At 45.0% G+C, this 14,664-nt stretch overlaps 1 protein-coding gene across 1 annotated transcript in view; it reads right to left on the bottom strand.

Moving 5' to 3' along the window:
- The window catches only part of pggt1b (protein geranylgeranyltransferase type I, beta subunit), a 53,850-nt gene extending 41,143 nt beyond the window's left edge, over nt 1-12,707 (bottom strand). The window contains exons 1-2 of the mRNA XM_055633176.1: nt 12,552-12,707; nt 4,225-4,343 (exon numbers count right to left, since the gene is read on the bottom strand). Coding sequence (XP_055489151.1) covers nt 4,225-4,343; nt 12,552-12,670 — 238 coding nt within the window. The 5' untranslated portion in view covers nt 12,671-12,707. The remainder of the gene's footprint in view (nt 1-4,224; nt 4,344-12,551) is intronic.
- Nucleotides 12,708-14,664: the final 1,957 nt, after the last annotated feature.

Here is a 14,664-nt window from a genome sequence, read left to right as displayed (position 1 = left end):
GTATAGAAATACATTAAGTAAGATATATTTAATACAAGCATAATCAGTGGGAGAACAAATAATTTGAAAGTACCATCATTCTTGAATAACAGACTTTGCACAAAGGTAAGCTGTTATGATTACAGGTCGTCAGAGGGTAACAGACCCACAACTTAAGGGCACTTGCATATATGAACAAGCTTCCATAATACATTCAGAATTCCATCATACGTACATTTGGCAGATCTAGGTTTTCCTCTCATTCTCCACTTTTAGTTCTTTCTTATTAGTAATTTTTCTTTCTTATTAGTCTTCTGTTGTTTTGATGCCATTCATTATAATACTGTGGAGGTATGATTAATATAGAATGATTTTTGTGTATTTACCAACTTATGGACATCTATAATACGGAACCTGGTCATTATCCAGGGACAGCCTGTGCTGAAGGTCAATCAACCCAACAGCATGATACTGTTGAAAGAGTTCCTGAAGAGTGAACAGTATCCTAAGCCTGAGAATCATCTGCCTCGTTAATGACGTTCCACAACAAAGGCAAGAGTTAAGGGGCTGTCCCACAGCGGCGATCTAATCTGCGAGTTTAGATGAGTTTGCCCTTGACTCAAACTCGCAGCATGGTCGACACGAGGTCTTAGGAGGTCCTATGAGGTCACTGGAACTCTCCTTCATGCTTGAGGGAAGTTCCCGAATACTTGTGGCCTCAGCTAGGTCGCGGAAAATTTTTCAGCATGTTAAAAATTTTTCATAGAGTAAAATTTGGTCGGCATGGTTCTTTTGAACTCGTAGTGCAGTGTAGTGGGGTCGATATTTAGTTACAGGCAGTCAAGGGCAGCCGTAGGCAATCTCCTTCGCTGACCGGGGATTTTGAATGGCTCATTGGAGTTTTCAGGACCAAGGAAAGGCAGGTAAAATGCCCACTAAACTTTATTATACTTCTTAAAAGTGTCTCCTCCCCTTCACCTCCCCCTCTCTCACCCCCCCCCCCCCGCGCTCTCTCTAAAGGACTTACCGTTACTGTGCAGCCGTTTTACCTTCCTCTTCATCGCGGGTGTGAAATTCAGACAGCGCTCCCCCGCTTTCCCTGACCCCCACCTTTGCGATGTGTTTGTGTGTGCGCGGTCTGTTGATCCAGCTCGCGTTTTCAACGCTGATGGTCGATCCAGCTCGAGGTTTTCTAGGCGAGTGCCCTCAGCTTGAAGTTCGAAGCCACTCTTCTTAACTCGCCGATTAGGTCACCGCAGTGGGACAGCCCCTTAAGGACTTTTGCTGATTATTGCACTATGTTCAATTCCATTCATAACTTTCTCAAAAATGACAACGTCATTACTTCCACGAGCTAAGAAGTGCCAAGAAATCTTCATGCCATCCAAGTAAAAGACAATGATCACCTCTAACAAGAGACTAGCCATCCATCCTAAGCCACCCCTCAATGCATTCCATCAACATTCTGCATGGGAGAATGATCAGTACTGATCAGTAATACTTTGACTACAAGAATAGATCAGACATTATGTTCCACAATGAATGTTTCATCGATGACATCCTCTGAAAAGCACAGACCAGAAGCTGACGGCATTCTCTCCACTCTCTTAATAACTATCTACAAAATGTTTGCCCAAGTTACTCTGATAACTAGAGCCAGGATTTTACCATAAATGCCATGTGCCTTTTCATGCATTTTTTGATGGTTTCACGATGATAATGCTTTTTTCACAATTGAGTGCCTAGAGCAGCCTTTTCTTGCCATTTTAATGTAACATTACAAGAAAATTTACAGCACCAACTGGAGTCATGCTTTAAGCATGGGGAGATTGGGGAGGAGTAGGTGGGGAAGGATCTAGTCTTTCCAAACTGGAGTCAAGCTGTGAGTAGGTGTGAAGTGTTTGGTTGGGGATGGGGGTGTGGGGGTACCAGGGTTAAGTTTCTGTTTATCGAACCTGCAGTAGAACTCGTTCAGGTCATTGGTCAGCTGACGATTGCCCAAGGACCGGAGGTGTTTCCTCTTGTAGCTTGTGATTTCTTGCAAGCCCTTCCACACTGAAGAGTCATTTGCTGAGAACTTGCTCCTCAACTTCTCAGAGTACCTTTCCTTGGCAGCTCTGATTCCTCTTCTCAGCCTGTAGAGGTCTGCATCCCCGCTCCTGTAGGATCTACCCCAGCAAACGTCAAAATTCAAGTCAACGCCTTGTAAAAAACTGAACGATTTGGTGAGAGTGCACAGGAGTGATATATTCTCTACAGACAACTGTGCGCTGTTTTGCAAAGCATGTGAGAAAGCAGTGAATCACGAGAAGAAATATTTCGTCTCCCGGAATATACAGACAGCTAAACACAAGTCGACGGCTGAGAAACTGAAGGTGGGAAATACGCAAGCTTGTCTCCTCACAACATTTACTGCTGGCTCCAATTGCAAATCTGAGTTTGAGTGATCTGTGCAAAGCATTCATTGATGCTGGAATTCCACTGTGGAAATTGGAAAACAAATCTCTCAGAGGTTTTTTAGGGAAATACACAAAGGAACCTATACCGAGCGAGTCATCATTACAGAAAAATTATGTTGACAGCAACTTCAACATTGTTGTGCAGAAAATTAGAGATGAAGTTGCATGCATCAAAATATGGAACTCAATAGACGAGACAACCAATGCTGTGGGGAGATATGTTGCCAATGTGGTCATCGGTAAACTGGAGGCAGGTCAACCATCAAAGGAGTATTTCTTGACATTGGAAGTATTGGAGAAGTCAAAAAGCACAACTATTGCTCAGTTGTTTACATCTTCACTTGCTGTACTTTCTACTTAAAGTTCCTGGGGATGTAGGTAAAGACATACAAGGAAAATGTGAGAGGGGGATTTTAGCTAGAAAAGATCTTGTAGAAGTACAAATCATAGCTAAATTTCTCAAAGGTAGTTCTAATGCACAAGATATCGACATGAATGTAGAGTTTGTAGCTTGTTTCAAGAATGCACCAGTGACCTCAGCCGGGGTAGAAATTAGTTTTTCACAACTGTAGCATATTCTGTTTGACAGACGGCAAAGTTTAACACCAGATAATTTGAAAAAATGTTGGTAGTTATGTGCAACCAGGCAACTTTGGTCATTTAATGTAGTATACCTTTATAATGATCATTTCTAACCATATTTTGGTGGTGGAAATACATGCCTTTTTATGCCTTTTTTGTCAATAAATGCCTTTTCCGGGCTTTTTTGTAATTTTATTTAACCTTTTTGCCTGCCTATTTCAGAGATTTATAGTGCCTAAACATCCTGGCTCTACTGATAACACTGACAAACTCCTAACCTGATCTACCAAAAAACACGTGGTCAGCAGATACACGGAAACGTCACTAACAGATTGCCCTCCAAGCAGCCTAATATTCTAACTTGTAAATGTCCTACCACCAAGTTTAAATCTTGGTATTCCTTATCCAACAGCATTATAACATCATCTTCAAAAGGATAGCAGCTCTTCTAGAAACCAGCTCACCTCTCCAGTCACTCCAGTACATCCATATCCTCCCTACAAGTATGGCAATTAGAACTGCACACTTATAATTAGTGTTTTATAAAGTTGCAGCTTAGTATCTCAACTGTTATATTCTATGGCCTGGCCTATGAAGCCAGAAATGTCATATGCCTTCTTTGCCAGAGAAAAATAATAAATGCCAGTTTGCCAGCAAACCCACAATTTCAAAATGAATATCAATACTGTAGCCACAATATCCTCAAGTTACACAACTAAAACCATTTTATGAGCATGTGCCATAAACTATCCCCTTTCCTAACAGCTCATAGGCTAATGTCAAAATGACATTCAATCCCCAAAAATCAAACCTCAATGAGCCCCATATACTCTTTATTGTAATGCACACTGAAATAGTGAAGTTCACGAATACCGTGCTCCAGAATGGAATAAAGCAAAATATCAAAAGAGCTAATCTAGAAATCATATATGGTTGGAACTTTTGGCAACTCTTTAATCTGTATAATTTATCAGATTGATAAATTAGCCATGAATCCGTTATTCACTGCACATCGAATAAACAAACCTCCTTTCCCACTACCAATAGCAATTTCATGATTCATGTCTTGAAAATTGCTAAAAATATCTTTCATTAGATTATATATCAGAATTGCTAACATTTAAGCAAATAGTTCAAAAGCATTAAGCATCAAAACATCATGAAGCATTAAATACAAGATCAAAAACAAAAAAAACTCACTCACTGTCTTCAGTAGGAAGGACCTGCAGAGAATAAATCCATTCAATAATATTGGTTTTATCCACCAGATGCAAGGCACTCAGCATATCCAGACCAGACAACGCAAAGAAGGCAATGGTCAATCTGCAAATATCATAAAAGATACATCATAGATTCATCTAATGAGCATGTTTAAGTTCTACATTATAAAACATATACAACACATTTTAACTATAATTCACTGGAAAACCTGATAAGTCAGGGCTCGAAATTAGCGGTTGCCCGGTTGCCAATGGCAACCCACAGTCCCGCATGGCAACCTAAAAGCCATGCCATTTTGCCCGGCTTGGCAAGCACCCGGGACACCTCTTGTTTAATTGTGAGCGGGCCCCCTCTCTATCTCTCTCTCTCTCTCTCTCTGTCACTCTCCATCTCCGCCCGCTGTCCGTGTCTCGGGTCTCCGCCTGCTCCTTGTCCACCAGCACGGCCGGCCAGCCTTACACATGCGCACAACCACGGCCAGCACCAAGAATGGAACTCACTATCAAAACATGGAGGGGACGGGGGACACAATTTTTTGGTGGCAACGCTCCCATGCGCACACTCACACACACGCGCGACGCTTCGGAGGCTCAATCCAGCGCTAAAAGCGGTGATTTTAAAATCGGGATCACAAAAACTCGGGGGGGATGTCCCCCACCTCTCAAAACATATGGGGGGGGGGGGATGTGTCCCCTCTCTGCCCCCCCCCCCCCCCCCCCCCCCCGGTTTTCCGCCCCTGGCCAGCACCAAAGATCCTATAGCGAGGATCTTTGGCCAGCCCATCATCGGCCGTGGTAGTGTGCATGTGCCGCCCTGCACATGAGCACTGCCATTGCAACTGGTCGGCGTCGGCCACTTCCTCCCTCCCTTTGCATGGTGGGAGATCTGGCTGCCATTGCTGTCCACTCGCCGCGACCGCTGAAAAGAATCACTCTCTGGAGCTGGAGTAACTCCCTGGAGTAACTCTTGCTTCTTGGTTTCCTGGTCCTCCAAAAACATACGAAATGGAATTTAAACAGAATTTAAACACCACCACCAAACTCGGAAAAATAACAGCCAATTGCATTTTATCTGTTTATTTATTGTGTATATATATATATAAGGTCTATGGTATATAGACACAGTGAACTTTTATTTCCTGGTCTATATTATGTTTACATATTTTGTTGTGCTGCAGCAAGCAAGAATTTCATTGTCCTATCTGGGACACATGACAATAAAACTCTCTTGACTCTCGACTTAAACGAAAAAAGGTTCTTGGGTAAAAAAAGAGCTACCTTAAATTTAATTGCTCAAGAAGGAACTGCAGATGCTGGAAAATCGAAGGTACACAAAAATGCTGGAGAAACTCAGCGGGTGCAGCAGCATCTATGGAGCGAAGGAAATAGGTAACGTTTCGGGACAAAACCCTTCTTCAAACTGATAGGGGGTGGCGGGGAGAAGGAAGGAAAAAGGAGGAGGAGGAGCCCGAGGGCTGGGGGATGGGAGGAGACAGCTCGAGGGCTAAGGAAGGGGAGGAGACAGCAAGGGCTAACAAAATTGGGATAATTCAATGTTCATGCCCGCCGGATGCAGGCTCCCCAAAGCAAGAACCTACCTGACCTCCCGGTGGCTCAGCACTTCAACTCCCCCTCCCATTCCCAATCCGACCTCTCTATCCTGGGTCTCCTCCATTCCCAGAGTGAGCAACACTGGAAATTGGAGGAACAGCACCTCATATTCCGCTTGGGGAGCCTGCATCTGGCGGGCATGAACATTGAATTCTCCCAATTTTGTTAGCCCTTGCTGTCTCCTCCCCTTCCTTAGCCCTCGAGCTGTCTCCTCCCACCCCCCAGCCCTCGGGCTCCTCCTCCTCCTTTTTCCTTCCTTCTCCCCGCAACCCCCTATCAGTCTGAAGAAAGGTTTCGGCCCGAAACGTTACCTAGTTCCTTGGCTCCATAGATGCTGCTGCACCCGCTCAGTTTCTCCAGCATTTTTGTGTACCTTAAATTTAATTGCTTCTGGTTGGGTACCTATAGTAGGGTGAAGACTATTCCATGCTTTAATTGTGCGGGGGAACTCCATGGAGCAGCCAGCATCTCTGGATAGAAGAAATTGGGTGATGTTTTGGGTAGAGACCCTTCTTTAGATATCCTCTGGTTTTAGTGTTTTAGTTTAATTTAAAGATACAGCGTGGAAACAGGCCCTTCGGCCCACCGAGTCCACGCCGACCACCGATCACCCGTACACTAGTTCTATCCCACACATTAGCGACGTCAGACAAGAGTGTTTTACTCTCTCACGTCCCAGTTAGAACAATGAAATCCTTACTTGCAGCAGCACAACTGACTATGTAAACATAGTACTCTGTAAACAATGTTATCAATGAGAAAACAAAACGGTGTACATGTATATATGAATATATAACTATACACACACACACACACAATGTCCCTCTTTGGATTAATAAAGTTCTATCGTATAGTATCGTGTGTGTAGGAAAGAACTGCAGATGCTGGTTTAAAATGAAGATAGACACAAAAAGCTGGAGTAACTCAACAGGTCAGACAGAATCTCTGGACAAAAGAAAATATTATGTTTTGGATTGGGTCTGAAAAAGGTTCCTGCACACCTTTGGAATGTGGAAGGTAACCAGAGCTCCCGGAGAAAACCCATGCGATCAAAGGGAAAAGGAGCAAACTCCATACAGACAGCACCCATAGACAAAAGGCAATAGGTGCAGGTGTAGGCCATTCTGCCCTTCGAGCCAGCACCGCCATTCAATGTGATCATATTCAGGATCAATTCTGGGTCTCTGGCAATTTTAGGCAGCACCTTTATGGCCAATGTACTGCCCCATAGTCTTGAACTGAATTAAAACCTATAGTAGCTGTAAAGGGGGACATAGCGCACTTCGAGATTTAAGACTGAAAATGGAGAGTTTTTTTTTTTTGTAACCAAAGTTATCAAGGTATAATTTTTTGTGTGTTGGAAAAAAAATAGTGGCACAGCTAGTGGACTTGCTGCCTCACACGCCAGAGATCTGTGTTCAATCCTGTTCTTGGCCACTGTGTTGAATTTGCACTTTCTTCCTGTAAGCATGTAGCTTTCTTCCCACATCCCAAAGATGCATTGGCTTTGTAGCTTAACTTGTCTCTGTAAAATTGCCCCTAATGTGTAGGGAGTGGGTGAGGAAAGTGAGATAACAGAACTTGTGTGAATGGGGAGACAAAAATGCTGGAGAAACTCAGTGGGTAAGGCAGCATCTATGGAGCGAAGGAAATAGGCGACGTTTTGGGTCGAGACCCTTCTTCAAACTGATGTGAGGGTGCAGAGGGTTGGAAGAAAGGAAGAGGCGGAGACAGTGGGCTGAGGGAGAGCTGGGAAGCGCAGGAGAAAGCAGGGACTACCTGAAATTGGAGGTCAATTTTCATACCACTGGGGGGTAAACTACCCAAGTGAAATAAATATGAGGTGCTGCTCCTCCAATTTACGGTGGGCCTCACACCATGGAGGAGGCCCAAGCCAGAAAAGTCGGATTCGGAATTGGAGGGGGAGTTGAAGTGCTGAGCCACCGGGAGATCAGGTTGGTTATTGCGAACCGTGCGGAGGTATTGGGCAAAGCGATCGGCAAGCCTATGCTTCGTCTCACCGATGTAGAGCAGCTGACACCTAGAGCAGCGGATGCAATAGATGAGGTTGGCGGAGGTGCACGTGAACCTCTACCACACCTGGAAAGACTGCTTGGGTCCTTGAATGGAGTCAAGGGGGGAGGTAAAACAACAAGTGTAGCATTTCCTGCGGTTGCAAGGGAAAGTGCCAGGAGAGGGTGTGGTTTGGGTGGGAAGGGCCAAAATGACCAGGGAGTTACAGAAGGAGTGGTCTCTGCGGAAAGTCGACGGGGAGGAGATGGGAAGATGTGGCCAGTGGTGGGATCCCGTTGGTAGACAAAGCTGGAGAAAATCAGCGGGTGAGGCAGCATCTATGGAGCGAAGGAATAGGCAACACTTTGGGTCGATATCCAACTTCAGACTGATGTTGGGGGTGGGGGGTTTGTGAAAACAAAAGGAAGAAGCAGAGACAGTAGGGTGTGGGAGAGCTGTGAATGGGAGGGGAAGGAGGGAAAAAGCAAGGACTACCTGAAATTGGAGAAGTCAATGTTCATACCGCTGGGGTGTAAACTACCCATGCAAAATACGAGGTGCTGTTCCTTCAATTTGCGGTGGGCCTCAGTCTGGCCATGTAGGAGGCCCAGGACAGAAAGGTTGGATTCGGAATGGGAGGAGTTGAAGTGCTGAGCCACCGAGAGATCAGGTTGGTTATTGAGAACTGAGCGTAGGTGTTGTGCGAAGCGATCGCCAAGCCTGCACTTGGTCTCACTGAGGTTGATCATACGCTGAATAATCCAACCAGAATTTTGTTTGGAAGTGGAAAGAAATAATAGAAATTGCATTCTTTGCAACGTGTAAAAGGAGATGAGATACTGTATTGTAATTTTGCTGCATGTCATTGTGGTATATATCATGTCTTGATTGGTGAATATGTTTGGTTTGAGGCTTTATTTGAAGCAGAATATGCAAATGCTTCATTGACCATAATTCTGACTGGTAACTACGCACTGCATCCGAGAACATTATCACACGTGTCATGCAAACCGTCTTAAATGACCACCTAAACTGTCATTTGGCAACCTAAAAAGCTGCCTAGGTTGCCCGGCTGGCAACAGGGGAAAAAAGTTAAGCGAGAGCCCTGTAAGTGCTCCTCATTGTAAACCGCACAGCCAAGAATCTAAATTCTTGGAGAAAGCAGGAGCAGGGTACTGATTGTGGATGATCAGCCATGATCACAGTGAATGGCGGTGCTGGCTCAAAGGGCCGAATGGCCTACACCTGCACCTATTGTCTAAATTGCAAAGATGACACCTTGGAATATGTCTTCTGTGGCATCCTTACACAAAAAGGGACCAAGGTGATGCTGATAATTTTCAACTCATTTCTCCACTTTACAACTTTAAAGATATTTCAAATACTGTTTGCAATGCCTAATGCATCTTACTTAAAGAAATAAAGATTGTCGCAAATTACGTCAAACAAGGAATGTGGAGTTTAGTGAACAGAAACAAGTGTCACTAATGACCAAGGCCGGATCGATTATTAGTGAAGAATAAAACTATTCTGCCCTACATGCAACTCTAGCCCCACGTGAATATTCTGCTGTATCAAACTATAAAGGCAGCAGTCCATAACCATACTAAAAAAAAGCAACAAGACACACAACTACATAAAAGTTAACATAAACGTCCCCCACAGCAGATCCCCCACATTCCTCACTGTGATGGAAGGCAATAAAGTCTAATCTTCTTCCCTCTTTATTCCCCCGCGGTCAGGGGAGTCGAACCATCCGCAGTCGGGGCAATTGAAGCTCCCGCGTCAGGGAGATCGACGATTATAATGATATGGAATAGCAATAGGCCTTGTGGAGAATCACAAGCCTGCTCTACCATTCAACAGGATTGCAGCTGATCTTTTACAACAATGCCATTTTCCTGTTCCATCCGTATTTCCCTGATTCCTTTAATATCAGAAATAACATGTTTTGAATTCAGGAAAATCAGTTGTGACATTGCTGAATAAGTCAAGTCTTGACGGTATGAAGAAGAATTTCAGCAGCAGCATAAGTATAGAACAGAGCTAGATAGTTTAAGTTCAGGCCAAGCTACGATACCTTTTCTCATAACCCATGTTGCCACCTGCGGAAGATGATCAGTCAGGATGAGAAAGGCAAAGGAGCTGAAGGCTACTTAAAAAAAGTTTCCATTCCACAGTTTACCCAAGGAATTATTTTTTTTCCTGGCCAATTGTTAGTTGGAAAATTAAAATCCTTGAGATTAAGGAAACACCACAGTGACACAGTTGAGCCACAGGTGTGCAGCTGTCTAATAGCTCCATCGTGTTGGGTTTGAGTCTGACCACCAGTGCTTTCTGGAGTTTGCATTTTTCTTTGTATGACCATGTGTTTTCTCCACATGCTCCATTTTTCTGCCACATCCCAAACACATGTTGCCTGTGGCTACAATCTATCTTCTGCTATACATACCTAAAACATCCGATCTTGTTATCTTCCGGTTTGGCGGTCTTTCTATTTGCACAAAAACGGTTCGCGATAACGTTATGATTTTTTGCCAGTTCACTTGCCATTCTTTTGTGCTGCGAGTCCACCAAGTTTCGTTCCGATCGGTTGAACGTCGTAAAGGTTAGCGAGGTGTAAAAATCTTAAAAAACGCGCGTGCGCAGATCGGTCGCTTCTCCTGCCAGTCAGCGCTGCGCGGATTAGTCTCTTCCCCTGTCACTCCCTGGAACGGTCCGCCCCTTCCTGCGCCATCGCGTCTTTACTGGAGCTGAGGGAAGCCGGCGAAGGTTTCCAATTGGACTTTAGGAGGGACCCGTAGCCCAGCCCAGTCCCAAGCAGTCCAGCCCAGCCGCAAGCAACCCCACCTCAAGCAGCAGCCCAGCCCCAAGCAACAGCCCAGCATGGGAGACCCAGCCCGGAGTCGGAAAGCGGAGAACGACCAGCGACCAGCATCCCGGCAGAGGAGAACGACCAGCATCCGCAGTGAGTCCCTATCACACACCGCCAATTCCAGCACCCCCTCTGGTCCCCCCCCTCCCTGGCTCCCCCCCCCCCCCCCCCCCCCGATGGCTCTTCCCCCGACTTTTCTCTGAGCTCATTCCCTCCCCGGCACACACCCCTCTACCCCCACACACCCCCCCCTACCCACCCCCCCCCCCACTCACACACAACCCCCCCCCCCCCCCCCCCCCACACACACACACACACACACACACACAAACCCCCTGCTGGTCGATGTTGTCTCAGTGGGCTCGAGGGCCTGTTTCTGGGCTGTATCTCTAAACTAAACTACAGTCCTTAGATAGAATATTTATGAAATTTGATCAATTTGTAAACTCATGATTTTGAATAACTTTGAGGCTAGGAGCCCCTTGGGTAAACTGGGGTGAGGCAGTAAACATGGGAAAGTTACTTGAAAAGAGCAATTACACAAACAACTAGGAATTGACAGTGCGAATGATGAGATCCTGCTTTAGCTCGATAATCTAGAACCAGAGGACATGGGATGGGATTGCTTATTTGGAACACAATTTCTTATAAATGTAGAGGTCTGGAAACCTTTTGAATTCACTACATCAATGCTAAAGATTGTCAGCCATTGTTACCCATCAGTGTCATTCATGCTCTTCAGGAGGGAACGGTTGGCATCCTCAAATGGAACAATCTTTATAAATCCAAGACCCACTAATGTAATTGATTCTTAAAATGTTCTGAAATAATTCAAAGAAAATTGGGGATGGGCAATAAACGTAGATGGGACTAGGGGAAAATAAGTGTTCGGCACGGACTTGTAGGGCCGAGATGGCCTGTTTCCGTGCTGTGATTGTTATATGGCTATAAACGCTGACCTGAAAGACATTCATAATTTACATACACAAATTAATAAAAAGTTAGCAGAAACTAATAGAATGGCAATGAGACCTGATGAAAATATGCCTGGTAGATGTAGCTATCAAGTTATTGAATGGTGGAGCCTGTGAGCAGATAGTGTATGTCGGTTTTTATTTCTTACATTCTATGAATAGTTTTTATTCAACATCTGTAAAAAGTTGCGAATGAAATGTGCAGTAAACATAACTGCTTAGGTACTCCCGTGTTTTTATTATTTTGAAATCACATGGTGAATCGCAATATAGTCAAATTCCAGTGTCGACGTGTGAGACAGGCTGGCATTGAAAATTGTGAGGTATATTTCCGATAAAAACGCACGGAACAGTTGATATCTCACAGTTGAGAGTACGAGACGGACCGGGCCCATTTTATTTTTAGTGCATTTTGTTTCAAGCAGGAACTCCTTGTGTTTTGTACATTATGCCTTCTCAGGTCACTATTTTATTGCCCACGCCTGAGTTAGTTCCTCCGTAAGTCTCTGCAATCGTTCATCCCATCAAGTGATGACTGCCCGTTATTTGCCTGCAAGGTGCAGCTGACTTTACGGCCCAGGTCTGAGCTGAAGGATCCAGCCGCTCTCTGGCGACACGTTATGCGGCAGGCAGAGGGTTGCCCTAGTGCTGCTGCTGCCCCCTGCCCTGCCCTGTCCCAGCCCGGCCCTGTCCCTGCCCTGCCCCAGCCCGGCCCGGCCCGGCCCCAGCCCGGCCCGGCCCGGCCACCGGGTGGGTGCGGCGGATCTGACCGGTCACCTGGGCCTTCGCGTTAATCTGCCACCGCCGTTAGCCCCCGCTGACCCGCACCGTGCCCTACCTGCTGGTCTCCAGTGAGCAGTACCTCTCGGGCAAAATCTTCAGGCATCGCTCGAAGAAGCAGACGTGCCTCTCCCTGAGAAACTCCAGGTGCTCTCCAGCCGTCGTCTCCTCGGCCATGTTGGATCGCCATGGACACGCTCCGCCCCGCCCCGTCCCGCCCGGCCCGCCCAGCGAGTGCGGGAACACGCTGTCGCCACCACCAGGGCGGGAGCCGCACGACAGGCAGGCAAGCAAACGCCTGGTCTGCAGCAAAGATCCTCTAGGATCTTTGGTCTGCAGCTCTTTGGTCTGCAGTGCATTTACTCCCAAATACTCACTCCCTCATCTCACGAGCAAAAGTCAAATTACAATATTATTCAATTCAATTTATTCAATATTAACGTTATTTAGACTCTCCCATTTGTATACATGTATTTGCCTGTGTTAACCAGTATTTTTATTTGTATTTTTATTTTGTATTTTTATTTCCACTATCTTGCACCATGACCAGACGCCAAACTGCATTTCGTTGTACCTGTAGTCGTATTTGTGCAATGACAATAAAGTTGAATTGAATTGATTTGAATTGAATTAACAAATGGAAAATCTTTCAGATTTAATAAAGAAATTACTAAATATTGCTCTTGTATATATAAAAATAGTTGTATTGTGAAAATGTACTTTTGTTTTAAAATGCTATGTGAAATATTTCTTGACTATCCTAAAAGTTTAGTTTAGTTTAATGTCACAGTGAAAAGCTTTTGTTGCATGCTAACAGAAAGACTAGTCTATACATGATTACAATCCAGCCACCCACAGTGTACAGATCCATGATAAAGGGAATAACATAGCATTTAGTGCAAGATAAAGTCCAGTAAAGTTCGATCAAAGATAGTCCAAGTGTCTTAAATAGAAACAAAGATGATTAATGGTTGGAAACATAAGGTCTTCACAGTAAGCCAATCGTGATCACTGACAAAAATTGAGGATAGCAGCAACCTAATTCTCAATTGGTCCAATGGTCCACAATTTGTATGATTAAATTTAGTGCTATTAAAACCCCACTCAAATGCTTAATTATGAACTAGTATTTGAACATAATTACATGCTGCTAAGAAATTCATATCTAAATCAACGTTTTGGATTAGAACATACACGTTAAGATTAGCAAGTTTGCAGATGATACAAAAGTGGGTGGTTTTGCACAGTGACGATGGTTGTGAAAAATTGCAGCAGGATGTTGATCAATTGGCCAGGTGGGCTGAGGAATGGTTGATGGGGTTTAATGCAGAGAAATGTGAGGTGTTGCATTTTGGAAAGTCTAACATGGAAAGGATCTAAACCAGGGGTCGGCAACCTTGTTCTGCATAGGGGCCAGGACCCATGTCTGTGAGCGGATCACGCGCCACATCTATCGCCATAATTAATAAATAGCGGTAAAAATAATACATACTAACTAAATTAGTAAATAGTAATAATACATGCTAATAATACATAAATTAGTAATAATACATACTAACTAGTAACACTTGGTGTTGTTTTTCGCATTAGTTTTCACGTGTTTTTCATTTAGTTTTCTGCAGTTCCCAGGTCGCCCGCGTGCCCCGGGACTGGCTGCAGCGCCCAGGTCGCCCGCGTGCCCCGGGACTGGCTGCAGTTCCCAGATCCCTCGCGTCTCCGGGACTGGCTGTAGTTCCCAGGTCACCTGCATGCCCCGCAACTGGCTGCAGTTCCCAGGTCGACTCGCCTGCCCCGGGACTGGCCCCAGTTCCCAGGTCACGAAAACGAATTGAAAAAAAAATACGCCTGCAGGCCGGATGATTTTGGGTTGCGGGCCAGATCCAGCCCATGGGCCGTAGGTTGCCGACCCTGACCTACACAGTGAATGGTAAGGCTCTGGTTGTGTTGTAGACCAGAGGGGTCTTGGAGTGTAGGTGCATGGTTCCTTGAAGGTGGAGTTTCAGGTAGATCAGGTGGTCAAAAACGCTTTTGGCACATTGGCCTTCATCAGTCTGAGTATTGAGTATAAAAGTTGGGAGGTCATGTTGCAGATGTATAAGACATTGGTGAGGACGCGTTTAGAGTATTGTGTTCAGTACCGGACACTGTGTTATAGGAAAGATGTTGTCAAG

Source organism: Leucoraja erinacea, chromosome 3 (assembly GCF_028641065.1).
Source record: "Leucoraja erinacea ecotype New England chromosome 3, Leri_hhj_1, whole genome shotgun sequence".
Classification (NCBI taxonomy): domain Eukaryota; kingdom Metazoa; phylum Chordata; class Chondrichthyes; order Rajiformes; family Rajidae; genus Leucoraja; species Leucoraja erinaceus.
Note: the sequence above shows the minus strand (reverse complement) of the source record. Positions and strands in the feature narration are given on the sequence as shown.